The sequence below is a fragment of the Trachypithecus francoisi genome, unplaced genomic scaffold (assembly GCF_009764315.1).
Source record: "Trachypithecus francoisi isolate TF-2019V2 unplaced genomic scaffold, Tfra_2.0 Lachesis_group14, whole genome shotgun sequence".
Classification (NCBI taxonomy): Eukaryota; Metazoa; Chordata; class Mammalia; order Primates; family Cercopithecidae; genus Trachypithecus; species Trachypithecus francoisi.
Window position 1 is genome coordinate 48868045 of NW_022681459.1, and position 17348 is coordinate 48885392.

The following is a 17348-nucleotide window of genomic DNA, read 5'->3' on the forward strand; positions in this document are numbered from 1 at the left end:
TTCTTCCAAAGGTGGTGCCACCTCTTTGTCGCCTTCATGCTATGACATGACTTGAGACCACTGATTTAGAGATAAAGGGAAGTCCTAATTCACTTTGTAGTAAATAACTTGAGTACTGTTGATGCAGATAAGTTTGAAGTTCTATTTTTGTTGCTTTCCCTCATAGATCTTTTTAATTAGTCTTGTTGGACACATTGAAGAACTCCAGGGTCAAAGCCTTTTTGACTAAGAGGACTGCATTTTTTTTTTAAATTGCAGGTTCCATTACAGCTTATAGAAAGTGTTGAATGCCGAGATATATTTCAGCTTCATTTGACTTGCAAAGACTGCAAAGTTATCAGGTATGTGGTATGTTTGTTTTGCTGTTTAGTGTGGAAAATATTTTTTAAAGAATGGGTCCATTATTTGGTAACTTAGTAAAAAAACTTTTGATGATTAACGTCATTAGGAATATTTTCTGAGTAGTTTTTGCCTGAAATATTTTATCTGTAGGATGTATACTTTGCTATGTTGAAAGATTTTTTTTTTTATTTGGAAATAATTTTAAATTTACAAAAGTAAAAATACTAAAAAGAACGTCAGTACACCATTCACCCAGATTCACTCGTTAACATTTTACCATTTGCTTTATTATTTGCAGAGGCCTGGGGGGGGGGTGTGTGTGTGTGTGTGTGTGTGTGTGTGTGAGAGAGAGATTCTTTTTCTGAACAGATTGAGAGTAAGTTACATAATCATGGCTCTTAATCCCCAAATACTTTAGTGTGCTTTCCTAAGAATAGGGATATTTTCTTACATAACCATAGCATCATCAATTTTCAATTTTACATTGATAATACATATATCCAGTCTACTATACATGTTCCAGTTTTGTCAGTTCACCTAATGACCTACTGATTTTTTTTTTATAGCATTCTCCCTCACCTCATTCAGTACAGGATCCAGTCTAGGTCATATATTGCATTTAGCTGCCATGACTCTGTAGCCTTCTTTAATCTGGAACATTTTGTTTTTGTTTTTGTTTTTGTTTGTTCTTGAGACAGTCTTGCTCTGTCGCTCAGGCTGGAGTGCAGTGGCACGATCTCAGCTCACTGCCTCCGCCTCCTGGGTTCAAGCGATTCTCCTGCCTCAGCCTCCTGAGTAGCTGGGATTATAGGCGTGTGCCACCACACCTGGCTAATTTTTTGTATTTTTAGTAGAGACGTGGTTTCACCATGTTGGCCAGGCTGGTCTTGAACTCTGACCTCGTGATCTGCCCGTTTTGGCTTCCTAAAGTGCTGGGATTACAGGCATGAGCCACCATACCCGCCCAATCTGGAACATTTTCTACAGCCTTACTTTCTTTTATGATGTTCACATTTTGCAAAATATAGTCTTTTGTTTTAATGGAATACTTCTCATTTTGTGTTTGTCCAATGTTTCCTCAATTGAGGTTATGTTTTCTCAACTGGAATACTGTATATATGATGTCACGTCCTTTTCAGGGTATTGTATTACATCTGGAAGTACCATGTCCACATATCTTTCACTGGTCATGTTAATTTTGATTATTCCAGTCGAGATGTCACCTGGTTTCTCTAATTTCTACATTTTCTCTCTGGCAACTAAAAACAGTCTGGGGGGGCACTTTGAAACAATGCAAATGTCCCTGCTTCTCATAAAAATTTCTCCATAAGTTTAACATTCTTTGATGATTTTTATCTGCTCTTAACTATAATGGTTGCAGGCTGGGTGCGGTGGCTCATGCCTGCAATCCTAGCACTTTGGGAGGCCTAGGCGGGTGGATCACTTGAGGTCAGGAGTTCAAGACCAGCCTGACCAACATGGCAAAGCCCCGTCTGTACTAAAAATACAAAAATTAGCTGGGTGTGGTGGTGCATGCCTGTAGTCCCAGCTATTCGGGAGTCTGAGGCAGAAAAATTGCTTGAACCTGGGAGGCAGAGGTTGCAGTGAGCTGAGATCAAGCCACTGTACTCCAGCCTGGGTGACAGAGCAAGACTCCATCTGAAAAACAAAAAACCAAAAACCAACAACGATGCCTGAAATGCATTTTTAAATTTAATAGCTCTAGAGGTCTTAAATTCCACAAGTTTTTACTGCATTCCTCTGACCTTTTCTGGGGTGTCAGTAAACATTATGTGTGGGTATATTGATAAGCCACCGTGATTGGGATGAGGGAGAGGTTTAAGTGACCCCTTGGTTTTAAGACAGATATTTAAGTTGCTTTTTAGTCAGTGAGATTTGGCTTATTTTTGATAGATACTGGCTACACAACTCAGTTTAAGAAGGTAGTTGCTTATTAATTAATTTTTAACATTGCATTCAAAAAGGCCAAATATTTAAACAAATCTTTATTTTTATTTGTTTTCTTGAGACAAGGCCTCACTCTGTTGCCCAAGCTGGAGTGCAGTGGTGTGATCTTGGCTCACTGCAAACTCTACCTCCCTGGTTCAAGCCATTCTTGTGCCTCAGCCTTCTGAGTAGCTGGGATTACAGTTGCATGCCACCACAGCTGGCTAATATTTTTGTATTTTTATTAGAGATGGGAGTTTTGCCATGTTAGCCAGGCTGTTCTCGAACTCCTGACCTCAAGTGATCTACCCGTTTTGGCCTCCCAAAGTGCTGGGATTACAGGCATGAGCCACTGCACTCAGCCTAAACACATCTTTAATAAATTAGTTTTCAGTAATTATTTTAACTCCTTAGTTGTATATACTGAAAATTGCAGTTGACAATAGAATTGTTTTGTTCTCTACATGGTCATAGTTGAAAGTTTCAGTGTAGTCTGTCTTTTGGATCTGATTTGGCCTAATAGCTAAATATTGAAATTACTCCCTAACTGGCTAAAAATAATGCTGTGGTTTTTTGTTTGTTTGTTTTAAACTTGTGCTAATATGTTACTACAAAACAAAAAGGATTTTTCTAAACACATTTTTTATTAGGGACAACCATAAAACTTTGATGGAAAAAGTAGAATGAAGCTCCACTCGAAAGAGAATAGCTGCCATTTTTCTGTAATAATTGTCATTAATAAATCTTAGAAGAGATTTCATTAGTCTAAAAAAATAGGTTTTCCACATGGTCAGCTTCCTTCTTTGGACATTTTGGTCCATTGGCTAACATTTGTTTTTCTTATAAGTGAAAATGAGCATGCAAATGACTGCCTGCCTCAGACGCTTTCTTGACGGTGGTCCCCACTTCACTACCAGTGGGCATTCTTGAAGTAATGGCTTTTCTTACATTTCACTTCAACTGTCTGATTACATCCATACTTGTTTGGCTTTACAAAAGGTGTCAGTTTTCAACTTTTGAGCAGTGTCAAGAGTGGCTGAAGAGACTAAACAACGCAATCCGACCACCTGCTAAAATAGAAGATCTCTTCTCATTTGCATACCATGCTTGGTGCATGGAGGTCTATGCCAGTGAAAAAGAGCAACATGGAGACCTGTGCAGACCAGGTATGCCTTTCTGAAATGTGCAAATGGCCAGGGGCTTTATCAAGCTACTGATGGAGGTACTTTTAATATGAAATGGGACACCTAAGCATTGATATATTCAATCAGTGTATATTTTCGGGAGCACCTAGCATGTGCGCAGCATTCTTCTAAGCTTAATAGAACATCTTTTCTGCCTTCCAGGGGAAGGGAAGAACACGAGAAGGCATCACAATCTATTGGGCCTAAAAACAGCTCAACTATAATAAGGTTTTATGAATATTATGGAAGCCTAATAGAAGGGAGCCATGAGTTTTGTATACATGTGTGGGAAGACTTCACATTTAAACTGGCTTTTGAATCAGCTTTGAAAGTTGAATAGGAGTTCATTGGTGAGAGGTCAGGTGCCTATCAAGAACAAATAGATTGTGGGGTTTTTTTTGTTTTTTCTTTTTTTGAGACGGAGTTTTGCTCTTGTTGCCCAGGCTGGAGAGCAATGGTGCGATCTCAGCTCACTGCAACCTCCACCTCCTGGATTCAAGCAATTCCCCTGCCTCAGCCTCCTGTGTAGCTGGGATTACAGGCATGCGCCAAGCGCCACCATGCCCGGATAATTTTTTATTTTTAGTAGAGAGGCTGGTCTGGAGCTCCCAACGTCAGGTAATACGCCTGCCTCGGCTGCCCACAGTGCTGGGATTATAGGCGTGAGCCATCGCACCTGGCCTAGATTGTGGGTTTTAACATGTGACCCTCACCCCCCCCCCAAAAAAAAAACTGATGCTGAGCCTGTTCTGGAACCCAGGCTTCCTGATTCCTCTGTGATCTTTGTTCCCTTCACTGTCATTCTCCGTCAGAAATGGCTTTGACCAAGTTCATGTTATTTTTCTGCATGTAGTTTCCTGTAAACTTTATGTGGTCATAGATAGAACTTTGCTGGTCCAACACTGACTTTTAGTGTGTCAGGTTTCGAAGTGAAGTCTTAAATTTCTATGCAGTGAAAAGTTGTGAGCCTCCTTCAAATAAAGTTTACTCTTGGGACTTTTTTCTGGAAACCTGAAATTTTAATCCTGAATCTTCAATCTTATAAGTCTGCCCTGGGTCATTTTAAACATTTGAGGCTAATCTTGCTTTTGTTACTTTGTTCTCTGGCTCCATCACTAATTGAAGCTTTTGGTTCACATTCTTGTTCTGTTATGTTAAAAGGTTTATAACATTAGCATTATCTTATGTTTAATGATGCTTTGATAAATACTTTTGTTTGATCCTCATGACCTTGTCAAACAGGCAAGATAGGTTGGTGTCTGTTTTGGGAGCCAAAGAAATGGAGGCTCAGAGGTAAAAAGCCTGTTGTCAAGTCCCAGTGCTAATCACTGACCACAGAACTTAAAACTTAAAACCAGTTCTCAGTTATTCAGACCTGACCGTAGCGGGTGCTGTGGATACAGAGTTTGAAAAACAAAAGCACCTGCCCTCGTGGAGCGTCAAGGAAAGCCTCAGAATCCCAGCTTCTCACAAGCTTGTCCAGGCTAGCAGAATCCTGTCACCTAAGACAGACCACACCAACCCTGAAGTTTATGAGAATGTGCTTAAACTGTCTCTCACTTCACTCCAATTGTTGCATCTATTTTTTGTCTTTATTGAGATGCCATCACATTTTAAATACTTTTTTAATTTTTTTTATAGCTCTTTTCAAATTTGGGGGTTTTTCTTAAAGAGAAAGGTTACAGACAGTGATGTGTACAACTCTTACATGTACATTTTCTGAGTTTTTAACCATTGTATCTTCTTTATTTTTAGTTTCTGCCATCTCCTAGGATAATGAACTTAATGAGTGCATCCTACTGCATTATGTTATATAAGAACTTTAATTTGTTTAAGACCCCTGACTCCAAGAGGTATTCCCTAATTTTGGGTTGCCAGCATTTGCTCAGCAAGATTTGCTTTCTCCTCTCCTGTTCTCTCACAACCACAGATGGAAAAGTCCTTATCTTTTTAGGAGAACTGTTTTAGTCCCTTGATAATTTTAGTTTCTTTTGGATTTGAGCAAACTCTTAGGATATTCCTGAGAGGTACCTCTGTCTAGTCTTTTAATTATGGGTGGCTTTGTCCTGAGGTGGGATGACTTTTGTCCCCAGACCCTTCCCCTTCCTGATGATATCTGGTATTCTTTGGCCATCAAGACATAAAGATATCTACGGTGTTCTCTGTCTTTTTGTAGGTTTGTGATGCAAGGGCATGCGAGGGATAAAGTACTGACTTGACTTAGGAATTAGGAAACCTGAATTCAAATGCGTACTCTACAATTTAGTTGAAAAAAAGAACACTGGGCAAGAATGTATGCTCTCTATGCTTTAGTTTCCTTTGTGCTTTAAACTGGGACATTCATGCTCTTCCTGCCCAGGCTGATCCAGGTATCCTGAAGATCAAATCTGTTAATGCTGCAGAGTTCAATTCAGTAAATGTTTAAGTGCCCCCTATGTGCCATGCTTATGAAAACACTTTAGAAATTATGCAACTACAAGGTAATGCAATCATAACTGTTTGGCGAGAGATTATGAGTAAGGGTTGCATTTTGTTTCTTCCCAGTATATACACAGTCCACACGGATGTTAACCTGCCACCAGTCAGCATGGAATCTTTTATTTCAGTGACTTGGTTGAATGTATGTGTGTGTATGGCTTTTGCCTTTTATGTATATTCACTGTGGAGTACAAAGGAAAAACTTGGTTTTAATTAAAAAAACAAAAAAACCCACCTGGAGGACATCCAGTCAACCTGGTTCTTTTGTCATTACCTAATATTGTGGAGTGGTGGTGGTGTCTATAGCATTACTCATCAAATATTAGCATACCAGACAACCACATACTTCCAAGTCATCTTTAGGATGAGACAACACTTGAGATATTTCAAAGTCATGCCTTTTTATAATCTGCCGCAGTACATGATATCACAAGTGTAGACTCTAAGGGATGGAAGTTAATTTAATCTCATAGCAGTAAATAAAATCTTCTATGGAGTCTTCTCTACCTAGCTTGCTAGAAGTAGAATGTATCAGAGAGGAGGGAAATGAGAAAATTACATAATTGTCTTAGTATTCATATTAATCTTAGTTTCTGGCTATTGAACCGGTCATAGTTAAGCCAGCCATACTGTGGTCACAGCTCTAAGGCTTAATCAGCTTTGGAAGAAGTTTCAACATTGCTGTTGGAGTTTACCTGTGAAACCTGCAGAAGCCTTTGCCAAATTCTTGACCCTTCTTTTAGCCCCTTAAACACTAAAAAAGAAGTGGGCTTAAAGCTGAAAGCTTCTCTCCCATGTCCTTAACTTCTTGCTCCTCATTGCAACTGACTAGGTGGTGGTGGTCTATACTAGAGTGTTATTCTGGAGGCCTGACAGATGACTGGGCAGTTTAGCTGCCAGTTTAGTGCCAGTTTAGGCCTACCTCTCTAACCTCTCTCATGTGAAATGTCCATTAAGCCCATCTTGTTTATCCACAAATAGCATATGACTCTGGATCTTAACACTGTTGTGAAGCTGCCTATTTATCTGTCCTCCGGGTTTGAATGCCGTCCAGGAAGTTACATCTAGAGGATTTACTGGGACCTTTGTACATAGAAAAGCATAATTCCTTTCTCCATATTTGAAAATCTGGTGAGAGATAGTTCTTACCTTCTCTGACTCGTATTCATCTGCATCCTCGCCTGCCAGGTAAAGGCCTATCCCTTCTGTCCCAGGCCTTTTAAGCTGTGTATAATTGTGGGCTTGAATACTCAGGATCAGCCAGGGAGCTAGACTTTTGGGGGAAAACTTTTTAGATCGCTGGTTGACACTGTGCTTATGATAAAGGGAGTTAGGGAACTTCATTGCTTTTAAAAAGAAAGTTTTCATTTCCACTAAAATGAAAACTGCTGGATTGTATTATTTTTAGTTTAGGAAATACTAAATGCTGAAAAGGGACAAAGGCAGATAGGAAGGGTTGAAATGGAAATATAAAGCCAAACAAAAGCCTTATAAGCCCCAGTATTTAAAGTAAGTTGGGATATCACAATGTATTTAATGTTGAATTGATTGAGACCTGAGAATTCTGAGATGGAAATTTTTAAACGCAATCCGGCAATAGATGTGTTTGTGCTTATTTTTCTTGCTAAGTAAACGTGAGTGAACATTTTGCAAAAGCTGGTTAAATTCCTGATGTAATGATGTGGTTTTCAAATCCAGTAGTGGGTCATGAAATCTAATTTTAAAGAAATGGAATAGAAAATATCAAATTGTGTCACACAGTAAGAGTGGATATTGTTTTGCGAAATGCTTTCAAAAAAATAATGCATGTTGTATTAGCTGGGCACAGCGTCTACCTGTAGTCCCAGCTATTCAAGAGGCTGAGGTGGGAAGATTGCTTGAGTTTAGGAGTTCAAATCCAGCTTAGGCAACAGAGGGAGACCCCGTCTCTCAAAAAATGAAAAAATCAAAACATGTTTGTTGTATTGTGATATAAAACATAATGCTTATTGTGGGTTGTGATGGTCAGTTTCACAGTTTAGGAAGTCACTGCGTTAGAGGGTATAAAAATAATTAAAACTCATTCTTGTTCTCAAAGAACTCGAAATAACAGACTTTCTATACTTGCTAGTCAGTATATATTTCTGTGTATAGCTCAGAATGTGCTATGGATGGTGGTTCTAAGTCCTTTGGGAAGTGGTTCTGTGAAGTAAATTGCTAGTGATAGTGATTGTTACTGTTATTATTTTGCCAGTGGTTATTTTTAAATCACAAGATCCTTTTAGGGAATCTGTGTGTTTTACCCTAAGATAGAGGTATTAATGTAAAAGACCATTAATGTACAGTTCAGGAAAAGCACAGAAAAAATACAAAAAAAATCATTAATGAAATACTTTCACCTCTTGCAAAGACTTGGAGCTATATCCCAGAGTAGGGGGAAAATCTCTTAATGAACTGGGAATTTGCCACAGTCTTGCAGCTTTTAAATTGGGATTATGAATTAAAGACTCCTTGTCTTTTTTTTTTTTTTTTTTCTGAGACAGGGTATCACTCTGTTGCCCAGGCTGGAGTGCAATGGTGTGATGACAGCGCACTGCAGCCTCAACTTCCCTAGGTTCAGGTGATCCTCCCACCTCAGCCTCTCAAGTAGCTGGGACTACAGGCATGTACCACCACTACCTAATTTTTGCATTTTTGTAGAGACAGGGTTTCACCATGTTGCCCAGGCTGGTCTTGAACTCCTGGGCTCAAGCAATCTGCCTGCGTCAGCCTCCCAAAGTGCTGGGATTACAGGCGTGGGGCACTGTGTCTGGCCTAGTATTCTTGATGGTCAATATTCCTTGCAATTTGTATATAGATGGCACCCCAGTTCAAATAGTTTTTTCCTGTTTGCAAGCCTGCTATATTGCTTCTAAAAGTTTTCCAGAATGGGATGGATTTAGCTATTATTTCTTCTTGTACCTCTCAACCTCATCTTTTTATAACTCTCCTTCAGGAAACGTATAATACCTACCTTGAGCTCAAGAAAAGCAGTTTAAATGGGAAAGTAGTTTAACAGAATTGTCTTTCATTCAAGTAATTGCTGTTTCCTATTCTGTAGCTCCTCTCCCAGGGAGAACAAAGCTTTATACCTTGATCACCAAAGTGAAGTCTGTTTTGTGCTTTTGTTGTTGTGGTTTCTTCCAGCACTGCTAGCACTTATTTTACAAGTGTATATTAGAGGTATATTACACTGTATATTAGAGGTACTGCTTAATATTTTTTAAAATAACATACTGACCTCAGGCTGTGTATGTTTTCAAGGAAGAAAGCTATTTCAGATTTACTGAATTTATGTTAGCTTCATTTCTACCTTTGTTTTGCTTTCTTAAGGAAGAGAAAACCAGATTCATTAGGGCAAATATAGCCAGATTATACCAGCTTGGGTGGCTGTTCTTGCAAATAATCAGCACTTAGTAGTATGGTGTTTCCTGAGATTCCTGGCTGGCAGTTATGATTCCATGACCTGTTAACCTGCAATTCCATCATCTAAAAGGCTCTGGAAACCAGAATGTTTTTCATTCACTATTTGGTGTCTTGGCTGGACCTGATCTGAGCTGACATGAGACTATTTTGTTGCTTTATTTATCCCACCTCGTGTGAATGATACATATCTTTCAGGAAAGAAATATTAATACTTGTTTAAGGAGATCTTGTTAAGCATGTGAGCCTAATGTTATAATATATGCACTGTTTTACCTTTTGAAAGTTTGGAAAACTCTTAGATTCTAAAATTTGAACCAAAGGGTTTTGGGCGAGGAATTATAGATCTGTTTTGCTGCTCGTGGTGATCTTGTTATTGATTTTATTTCTTATTAAGTGTGCTGTCAGTCTGAGTGTGGAAGTAGGCAAGTAGCCAGTGTTGTAGGACAAGAGCATGGATTTTGGGGCCAGACAGGCCTGCCATAATAACTTCTCTGTTTTAATTTTGTCCTTTGTAAAATGAGGTTAGTGATCCTGTTCTCAGAGTTGATTTTAAGGATTAGATGAGATAACATAACTCTTGATCAGAATTAATTTCTTTCCTCTTTATAATCTTCACCTTACAGGGATCTTTCTAAACTAAAACTATATAATATGTTACTTTTATTATTTATAGAATTCCTACGTTTAAAAATATACAGGCTGGGCTCAGTGGCTCACGCCTGCAATCCCAGCACTTTCGGAGACCGAGGCGGGCGGATCACATGAGGCCAGGAGTTCGAGACCAGCCTGGCCAATGTGGTGAAATCCCATCTCTACTGAAAGTGCAAAAATTAGCCAGTCATGGTGGCATGCACCTGTAATCCTAGCTATTTGGGTGGCTGAGGCACAAGAATTGCTTGAACCCGGGAGGTGGAAGTTTCAGTGAGCCGAGATCACACCATTGCACTCCAGCCTGGGTGACAGAGTGGAACTCTGTCTCAAAATATATTTATATTTCCATATATGTAAAAAATATATATTTCCATATATGTAAAATATATAATATATATTTCTTTGTTTTTATTTCACCTGTTTTGCAAAATGGTATTCATTTCTTCCTTTCTGTTGTTTATCCTTGGCCTCTAGGGGAGCATGTAACTTCAAGGTTTAAAAACGAGGTGGAGAGGATGGGTTTTGATATGAACAACGCCTGGAGGATTTCCAACATCAATGAGAAGTACAAGTGAGTTATATGGGTCCCTGTGGACTATGTTTCACAGCCAGTGCCTTTGCAGAAACCACAGTTCTCATGTGGCAGAACATTTGAACTTAGAGTTTTTCTTTGAAATGGTTTTATTTATTAAATCTAAAGGCATATGATCTTCAGAGTATTTATTGAACCTTCTGTTCCCATTTATCATTGGAGTGGAAAGTGATCCTTACTTAACAGGATCCTAGAACCTTCTCTTCTACCCCCTTTAGGCCTCTGTTTTTTCTGGTACATGCATGTCTAGATAATATTGTATTTACCAGTAGGCAGGCAGTTACCATTTTTCTCATCACCACTTGGCATCACATTAGAGATAGGATCAGTGGTCTCATAAACAGTGACAGAACATTTATGAACTAGTTTTTGTGACTGTAATTTTACTCCAAGTGCTGTGAAATAGACATAAGTATAGGTTGAGTATCCCTTATCTGAAATTCTTGGGACTGTAAATATTTCAGATTTTGGATTTTTTTCAGGTTTTGGAGTATTTGCATGAACATAATGAGATTATCTTGGGCCTGAGACCCAAGTCTAAACACAAAATTTTTTGTCTCATACACACATTATACACAAAGCTGGAAGGTAATTTTATACAATATTTTAAATAACTTCACATGATGTTTTGTACAAAAAGTTTTGACTGTGACTTGATTGCAACCCATCGCATGAGGTCAGGTATGGAATTTTCCACTTGTGGCATTATGTCAGCACTCAAAGTTTCGGATTTTGGAGCATTTCAGATTTTTGGATTAAAGATGCTCAATCTGTATTATTCTGTCCTTTAATATGTTGCTGCTCTAAAACCAACTTCACTGCTATGATCATTTAATCATTAAATATTAATGTAACCATTATTTTACTGGGCATGGTGGCTCACACCTGTAATCCCAGCGCTTTGGGAGGCCAAGGCGGATCAGCTGAGGTCAGGAGTTTGAGACAAGCCTAGCCAGCGTGGCGAAACCCTGTCTCTACTAAAAATACAAAAATTAGCTGGGCATGGTGGTGCACGCCTGTAGTCCCAGCTACTTGGGAGGCTGAGGCAGGAGAATTACTTGAACCTGGGAGGTGGAGGTTGTAGTGAGCTGAGATTGCACCACTGTACTCCAACCTGGGTGATAGAGTGAGACTCTGTCTCAAAAAAAAAAAAAAAAAATTATCTAACCATTTAGCCATTACCCATTTCCTTAAAATGTGTAAGTGCATTGGTGGGGGAGGACAGTTAACTACTGTGATTTTGGTGATCCAAATTTCTATAAAACAAAATTGTCCAGGATAGTTAAATATCTTAAATCTTTAAATATATCCTTCTCCTACCTTTCCCTGCATCACTGATCATTCTGTGGTCCTCTTAGCTGTCTCAAATTATGATAGCCATTTTCCTGGTCTATTTGTGGCTAGCTATCAGAGTGTTTCAGTTTTCACTGGAAAAGCTATAGCTAATTGCTGTAGACAGTTCTTAATGTGGACCTTCTCCAGGGAGTTAAGAACCTAGGGTGTTTTGAAGAGTTGGGCGCTGCAGACTTTTTATACTTTTGCCTGTTCTTAGTGACGAGTCAAAGCAAAGAAAGAGGGTGAATACTGGATGAGGGTGCGGCCTCAGAGAGCCTGTGGCTGCATTAGGCTTTCCTGAGTATAACCTATACTGGAAATTGTTTACCCACAACTAAGTAGGTACTGAAGAACTGACTACTGGGAGTATAGTACCTATAGGACAGTGAACAGAATGTTTAGAAAATTAGATCAAGTTAAAAAACTGTGAATTAAGACAGAGTTGTTGGAAAATAATCCCTAATTAATATGAATTTTTTTTTTTTTTTTGAGGCAGAGTCTCGCTCTGTCGCCCGGACTGGAGTGCAGTGGCCAGATCTCAGCTCACTGCAAGCTCTGCCTCCCGGGTTTACACCATTCTCCTGTCTCAGCCTCCTGAGTAGCTGGGACTACAGGCGCCGCCACCTCGCCCGGCTAGTTTTTGTATTTTTAGTAGAGACGGGGTTTCACCGTGTTAGCCAGGATGGTCTCGATCTCCTGACCTCGTGATCTGCCCATCTCGGCCTCCCAAAGTGCTGGGATTACAGGCTTGAGCCACTGCGCCCGGCCTTAATATGGATTTTAAAAGTTAACTTCTTGGGAGGCCAAGATAGGAGGATTGATTGAGTCCAGGAGTTTGAGACTAGGCTGGGCAACAGAGTGAGACCTCATCTCTACAGAAAATTTTTTAAAAATTTGGCTGGGCACGGTGGGCTCATGCCTCTAATCCCAGCACTTTGGGAGGCTGAGGCAGGCGGATCACGAGGTCAGGAGATCGAGACCATCCTGGCTAACACAGCGAAACCCCATCTCTACTTAAAAATACAACAAATTAGCCGGGTGCGGTGGCAGACACCTGTAGTCCCAGCTACTCGGGAGGCTGAGGCAGGAGAATAACATGAACCCGGGAGGTGGAGCTTGTCGTGAGCCTAGATTATGCCACTGCACTCCAGCATGGGCGACAGAGCGAGACTCTGTCTCAAAAAAAGAAAAAAAAAATTAGCTGGGCATGGTGGTGCATTCCTGTAGTCCCAGCTGCTGGGGAGGCTGAAGTGGGAGAGTTGTTTGAGCTCAGGAGGTTGAGGCTGCTGTGAGCCATGACCGCTCCACTGCTCTCTAGCCCAGGTAACAGAGCAAAATTGTCCCAAGGAGTTTACCAGTTACACCTCAGAACCAGTCTTTAGGATGTTATCACCACCATAAGACAAAACAAGGAGGTGGGCGGGTGGGAAACAATAGGATGTTGAAAGTTCTTCCTACTACAAGGGAAGAGTGAGAGCCAAATTTACTCTTGAGTTTAATACATAGTAAAGGGAATGAGATTCATGGTTAGATATTAACCGTCATTACTGGGTCCCAGCTTAGTTTTAAGAGTTTGTGAATAGGTTTGTATGGCTACTCTTAGTCATAGCCATTCTCTTTGTTCAGTGGCTTTTAAATTCCTGAGACTTAATCTTCTGGAAGTTGAGAACAGGAGAGATTTAGTGCAAAATGATCAAAACCCCCAACACCTAAGCCATTTTGTGTTTTTCTGTGCTTTCCCCTATGTATAGGATAGGCTAGGGCAGGGGGTTGGTGGTGTTGGTGGAGTTTGTGTGTTTTAGGATTTGGATTAAAGGCCTTATTGCCTTCACTATTGAAAAAAGAAAATTGGATTATCCAGAGAGAGACATTGTCCTGTAAGTAAAAATGTGTCGAAGTATTGCTTCCCAGGATACTAGCTTGACTGCAGCTAGGATCTTCCCTCATTAAAAGAAAGCTTTACCCCCTAGCCCCGAGTATAATTTGTTCTGAAGTATGTTTTATGGAAATTATGATTAATAGCTTAGTCACATTACTAACCTGGTTCAATGGGACTGAGGCTGTGTATGCAAATAGGCTGGCTTGTATTGGTTTTGCATACCCATAGCTGCACCTGTTACCTATAAGGACGACACCCTCTTTGGTTCAAATCAAAGAATGAGTTAATCCTGCGAAGTCTCTGGAAATGTGAAATTGTGGGCTTTTGTCCTTCCCTGAAGGTCTGGTAGAGCTGACACAGACTCAGTTCTGTAATTGGACTGGGTGCTCATGTATTTAGAAATAACGTGTGTACTTGTTACAGCAGAAGAGTTGTAATAAAGTATAAAGAGACTGACTCTTGATTTCCTTTTATTTTCATTGATAGCCAAAAGGTAGCATCAAGTGGAACAATCAAAATAGTATCACTTGTTGTATACACATAAGTAAACATTTAAGGCAACAAAACAAAACACACTTAAGGTAACCCATTCTGTTGAGGAGACCAAAACTCAAATAAAGCAACTCATTGCCTTTAACTGGCTCTGTGGCAGTGAGATCATCATCCTTATGCTGGCTCACCTAGTGTCTCTCTCTCCCCTTTTCTCTCTCCCTCTCATCTCCCCTTGACTCTCCCCACTTCTCATCTTCTCTTTAGATTATGTGGTAGCTATCCTCAAGAGCTCATAGTGCCTGCCTGGATCACTGACAAAGAACTAGAAAGTGTAGCAAGTTTCAGGTCCTGGAAGCGCATCCCTGCAGTCGTCTACAGGTAAGTTAAACTGGACCAGTCCCAGCTTGGGCTGCTGCTGCTGCCTACTGCATATGGTCTGCTGCCTCTGCTGCTGCTGCTGCTAAGCTGGGAAGGGTGGGGAGGGTGGGGAGGGTTCAGAGAACTTGCTAGGCAAGGCTGTACTTCCTTATTGCTAAAGCTTCTCCTTCAGTAACACATCAGTACTCACTGCATTCAGAATACTAGCTGGTGGTTCATTTGAAACAGCTAAGGAAGTTTTAGTTGGAAAGTGGCTGGACTTGCTATTTCAACATCCTTCTGACATTCTGTGAAGCTAATGTGCTTACTAAGCATTTAGCTTCGGCTATTAGCAGGGCTTTTGGATTGAGAGATGAGTCTCTGAAAGTGATCATTGGGAATATAGAGTTGAGTTAGCTCTGATTGTCTTTGTGGTTGAAACTTTGACATGTGGAAGAACTGTTTCAAGAGGAACCATTTAGAGAAGAAGACTGGGGCATGACTAGATAGATTTCAGTGATCAGAGGCATGAGAGCCAAGGGATGCAAGTTCTAGATGGGGATGGTGGCATGGTGATGGAGCACAGATTTTGGAGTCACAGGTCTGAGTTCAGGTATATTCTTACACTCCTTGCTAAGGCACCTTGAATAAATTTCCTAACTGACTTCAGTCTGTTCCTAATGAATACAATGGGAATGATAATTCTTGTTTTGTAGATATGTTCTGGTTCTGAATGAGGGCCTATAAATACTGAGCTTCTGTACCAACATTTGGATTAGGTTATGTCTCTTGAGTGCTGCTTTTATAATTCAGGGAATATCTCAGTTCTCACAGAATCCTATTAAATTTTAAAGAAGTCCTTCCTTCTTATTCTGGAAATGTTTTGGATGTCATCTCTTTGTAATGTTTACGTTCTCCATTTCATTTTCCCAGTTTGCCGGCTTTTTGGACTCTCCCTGAGTTGGGCCAATCCAGTGGCTTACAGTTAGAAACTTCATTCCACTGAAATATTGAGATTGTAGGAAGGGATTTGTCTCCTTGTGGAATTCCTACAGAGGTAACCAGCTTGTTCATTTAGTTTACTAAAGGCAAATTCTGATACCAACTCTGAATGGAGAGAGATGGAAAAGTATTTGCTTTGGCCCAGTGGAACCCATTATGTTTTCAGTCTCAATTCTCATCACTGTTGTTTTCAGACAGTCCTAGAAAAGTCAGTCACCAAATTTACCTGTCATTCAAGTGGTAAGGATGCTACAGGAACTAGAGAGTAGTGAAAGCTGAAGGGATTTATGAGTCTTATCAATGATCAGCTCAGCTGGAATGAGGAAAGCAGCCAGTTGCTGCTCTGGCCAACAGCTGTGTTAGGTCAGCAGCCCTGGCATTTGCGGGCTTGCTGACTTTGGCCAAAAGGGGTAAAGTACTCTCATTTGCAGAATAAGAGGCTTTAGGTGAATTCTCCCTTTGGGAAGAGAAACTTAAGAGGGCTGGTTGAAGAAAAACTTCTTAGAATGTAATAAAAATGGAAGCCTTTTTTTCCCTTCTAAAATTTATTCTAGAGGGCATGCACCCTAGGTTTCCCCCCCTTTTTCTAGAGACACAAGGGGATATATAAATGAAAATTTTTATTTGCAGTTTTTCAGAGAAGTCTTTCAAAAGATCAGAAGTTAAAGTTCTTGGTGTAGTAATCCATGCAAAATTAGGCAGTTTTCCTGGAACTAGACTCTGTCTCAGAACATGTGTCTTGTATTGCTAAGATCCAAACTGGGTTGCTGTATTATTTGGGAGCTTTGTAAGGGGTATGTGGAAGAATGTTTGGGACCCTCCACCATGCTCTGCTTTGCCAGCCTAGGAGGCAGGATGCCTGTGACTCTTGACATCCATTTCCTGGATTTAGTTGTCTGTAGACTGGGTCATGATTCCTGAGGTTGCCAGCAGCAGTTACTTGACAGCACCATGCTGAACCAGTGCTTGATTAGGGCTTTGTCCTACTGTGATGAGAGAGCACTTAATTGGATTTATTACTGAAGGCAGAGATTGCTGTAACAACAGCAAGATGGTGTGAAGGGTGCCCATCTGTAGTGCAGTTCACAACTTTTTCGTTTGTGCATGTGGTGATTATTATAAACTCCTAGTTACTTAAGGGAGCTTGCCTAAATCTAAGTTGGGGTTACTTAAAACAATTATGTTTCTATATAAAATCGAAGCATTCTGGGTTTTAGTAGTGAGGGCTTTATCTGTTGGACATCATAATTTTTATACTTTGCCTGGTTCTGTTAGTGGTAGGAATGCATTCCTTCAGTGATTTTTTTTTTTTTTTTTTTTTTTTTGAGGCGGAGTCTCGCTCTGTCGCCTGGACTGGAGTGCAGTGGCCAGATCTCAGCTCACTGCAAGCTCCGCCTCCCGGGTTTACGCCATTCTCCTGCCTCAGCCTCCCGAGTAGCTGGGACTACAGGCGCCCGCCACCTCGCCCGGCTAGTTTTTGTATTTTTAGTAGAGACGGGGTTTCACCGTGTTAACCAGGATGGTCTCGATCTCCTGACCTCGTGATCCGCCCGTCTCGGCCTCCCAAAGTGCTGGTATTACAGGCTTGAGCCACAGCGCCCGGCCTCCTTCAGTGATTTTTAACTGTAGTGTTTGAGTTATCTTT

At 40.4% G+C, this 17348-nt stretch overlaps 1 protein-coding gene across 12 annotated transcripts in view; it reads left to right on the plus strand.

Annotated features, from left to right (window-relative positions):
- Window positions 1-17348, plus strand: part of MTMR3 (myotubularin related protein 3) — a 145192-nt gene that overhangs the window by 102153 nt on the left and 25691 nt on the right. For all 12 annotated transcript variants that reach the window (XM_033233178.1, XM_033233179.1, XM_033233181.1 and 9 more), the window contains 4 exons: window positions 259-341; window positions 3289-3455; window positions 10521-10617; window positions 14609-14722. In XM_033233178.1, the coding sequence (XP_033089069.1) occupies window positions 259-341; window positions 3289-3455; window positions 10521-10617; window positions 14609-14722 (461 nt within the window). The remainder of the gene's footprint in view (window positions 1-258; window positions 342-3288; window positions 3456-10520; window positions 10618-14608; window positions 14723-17348) is intronic.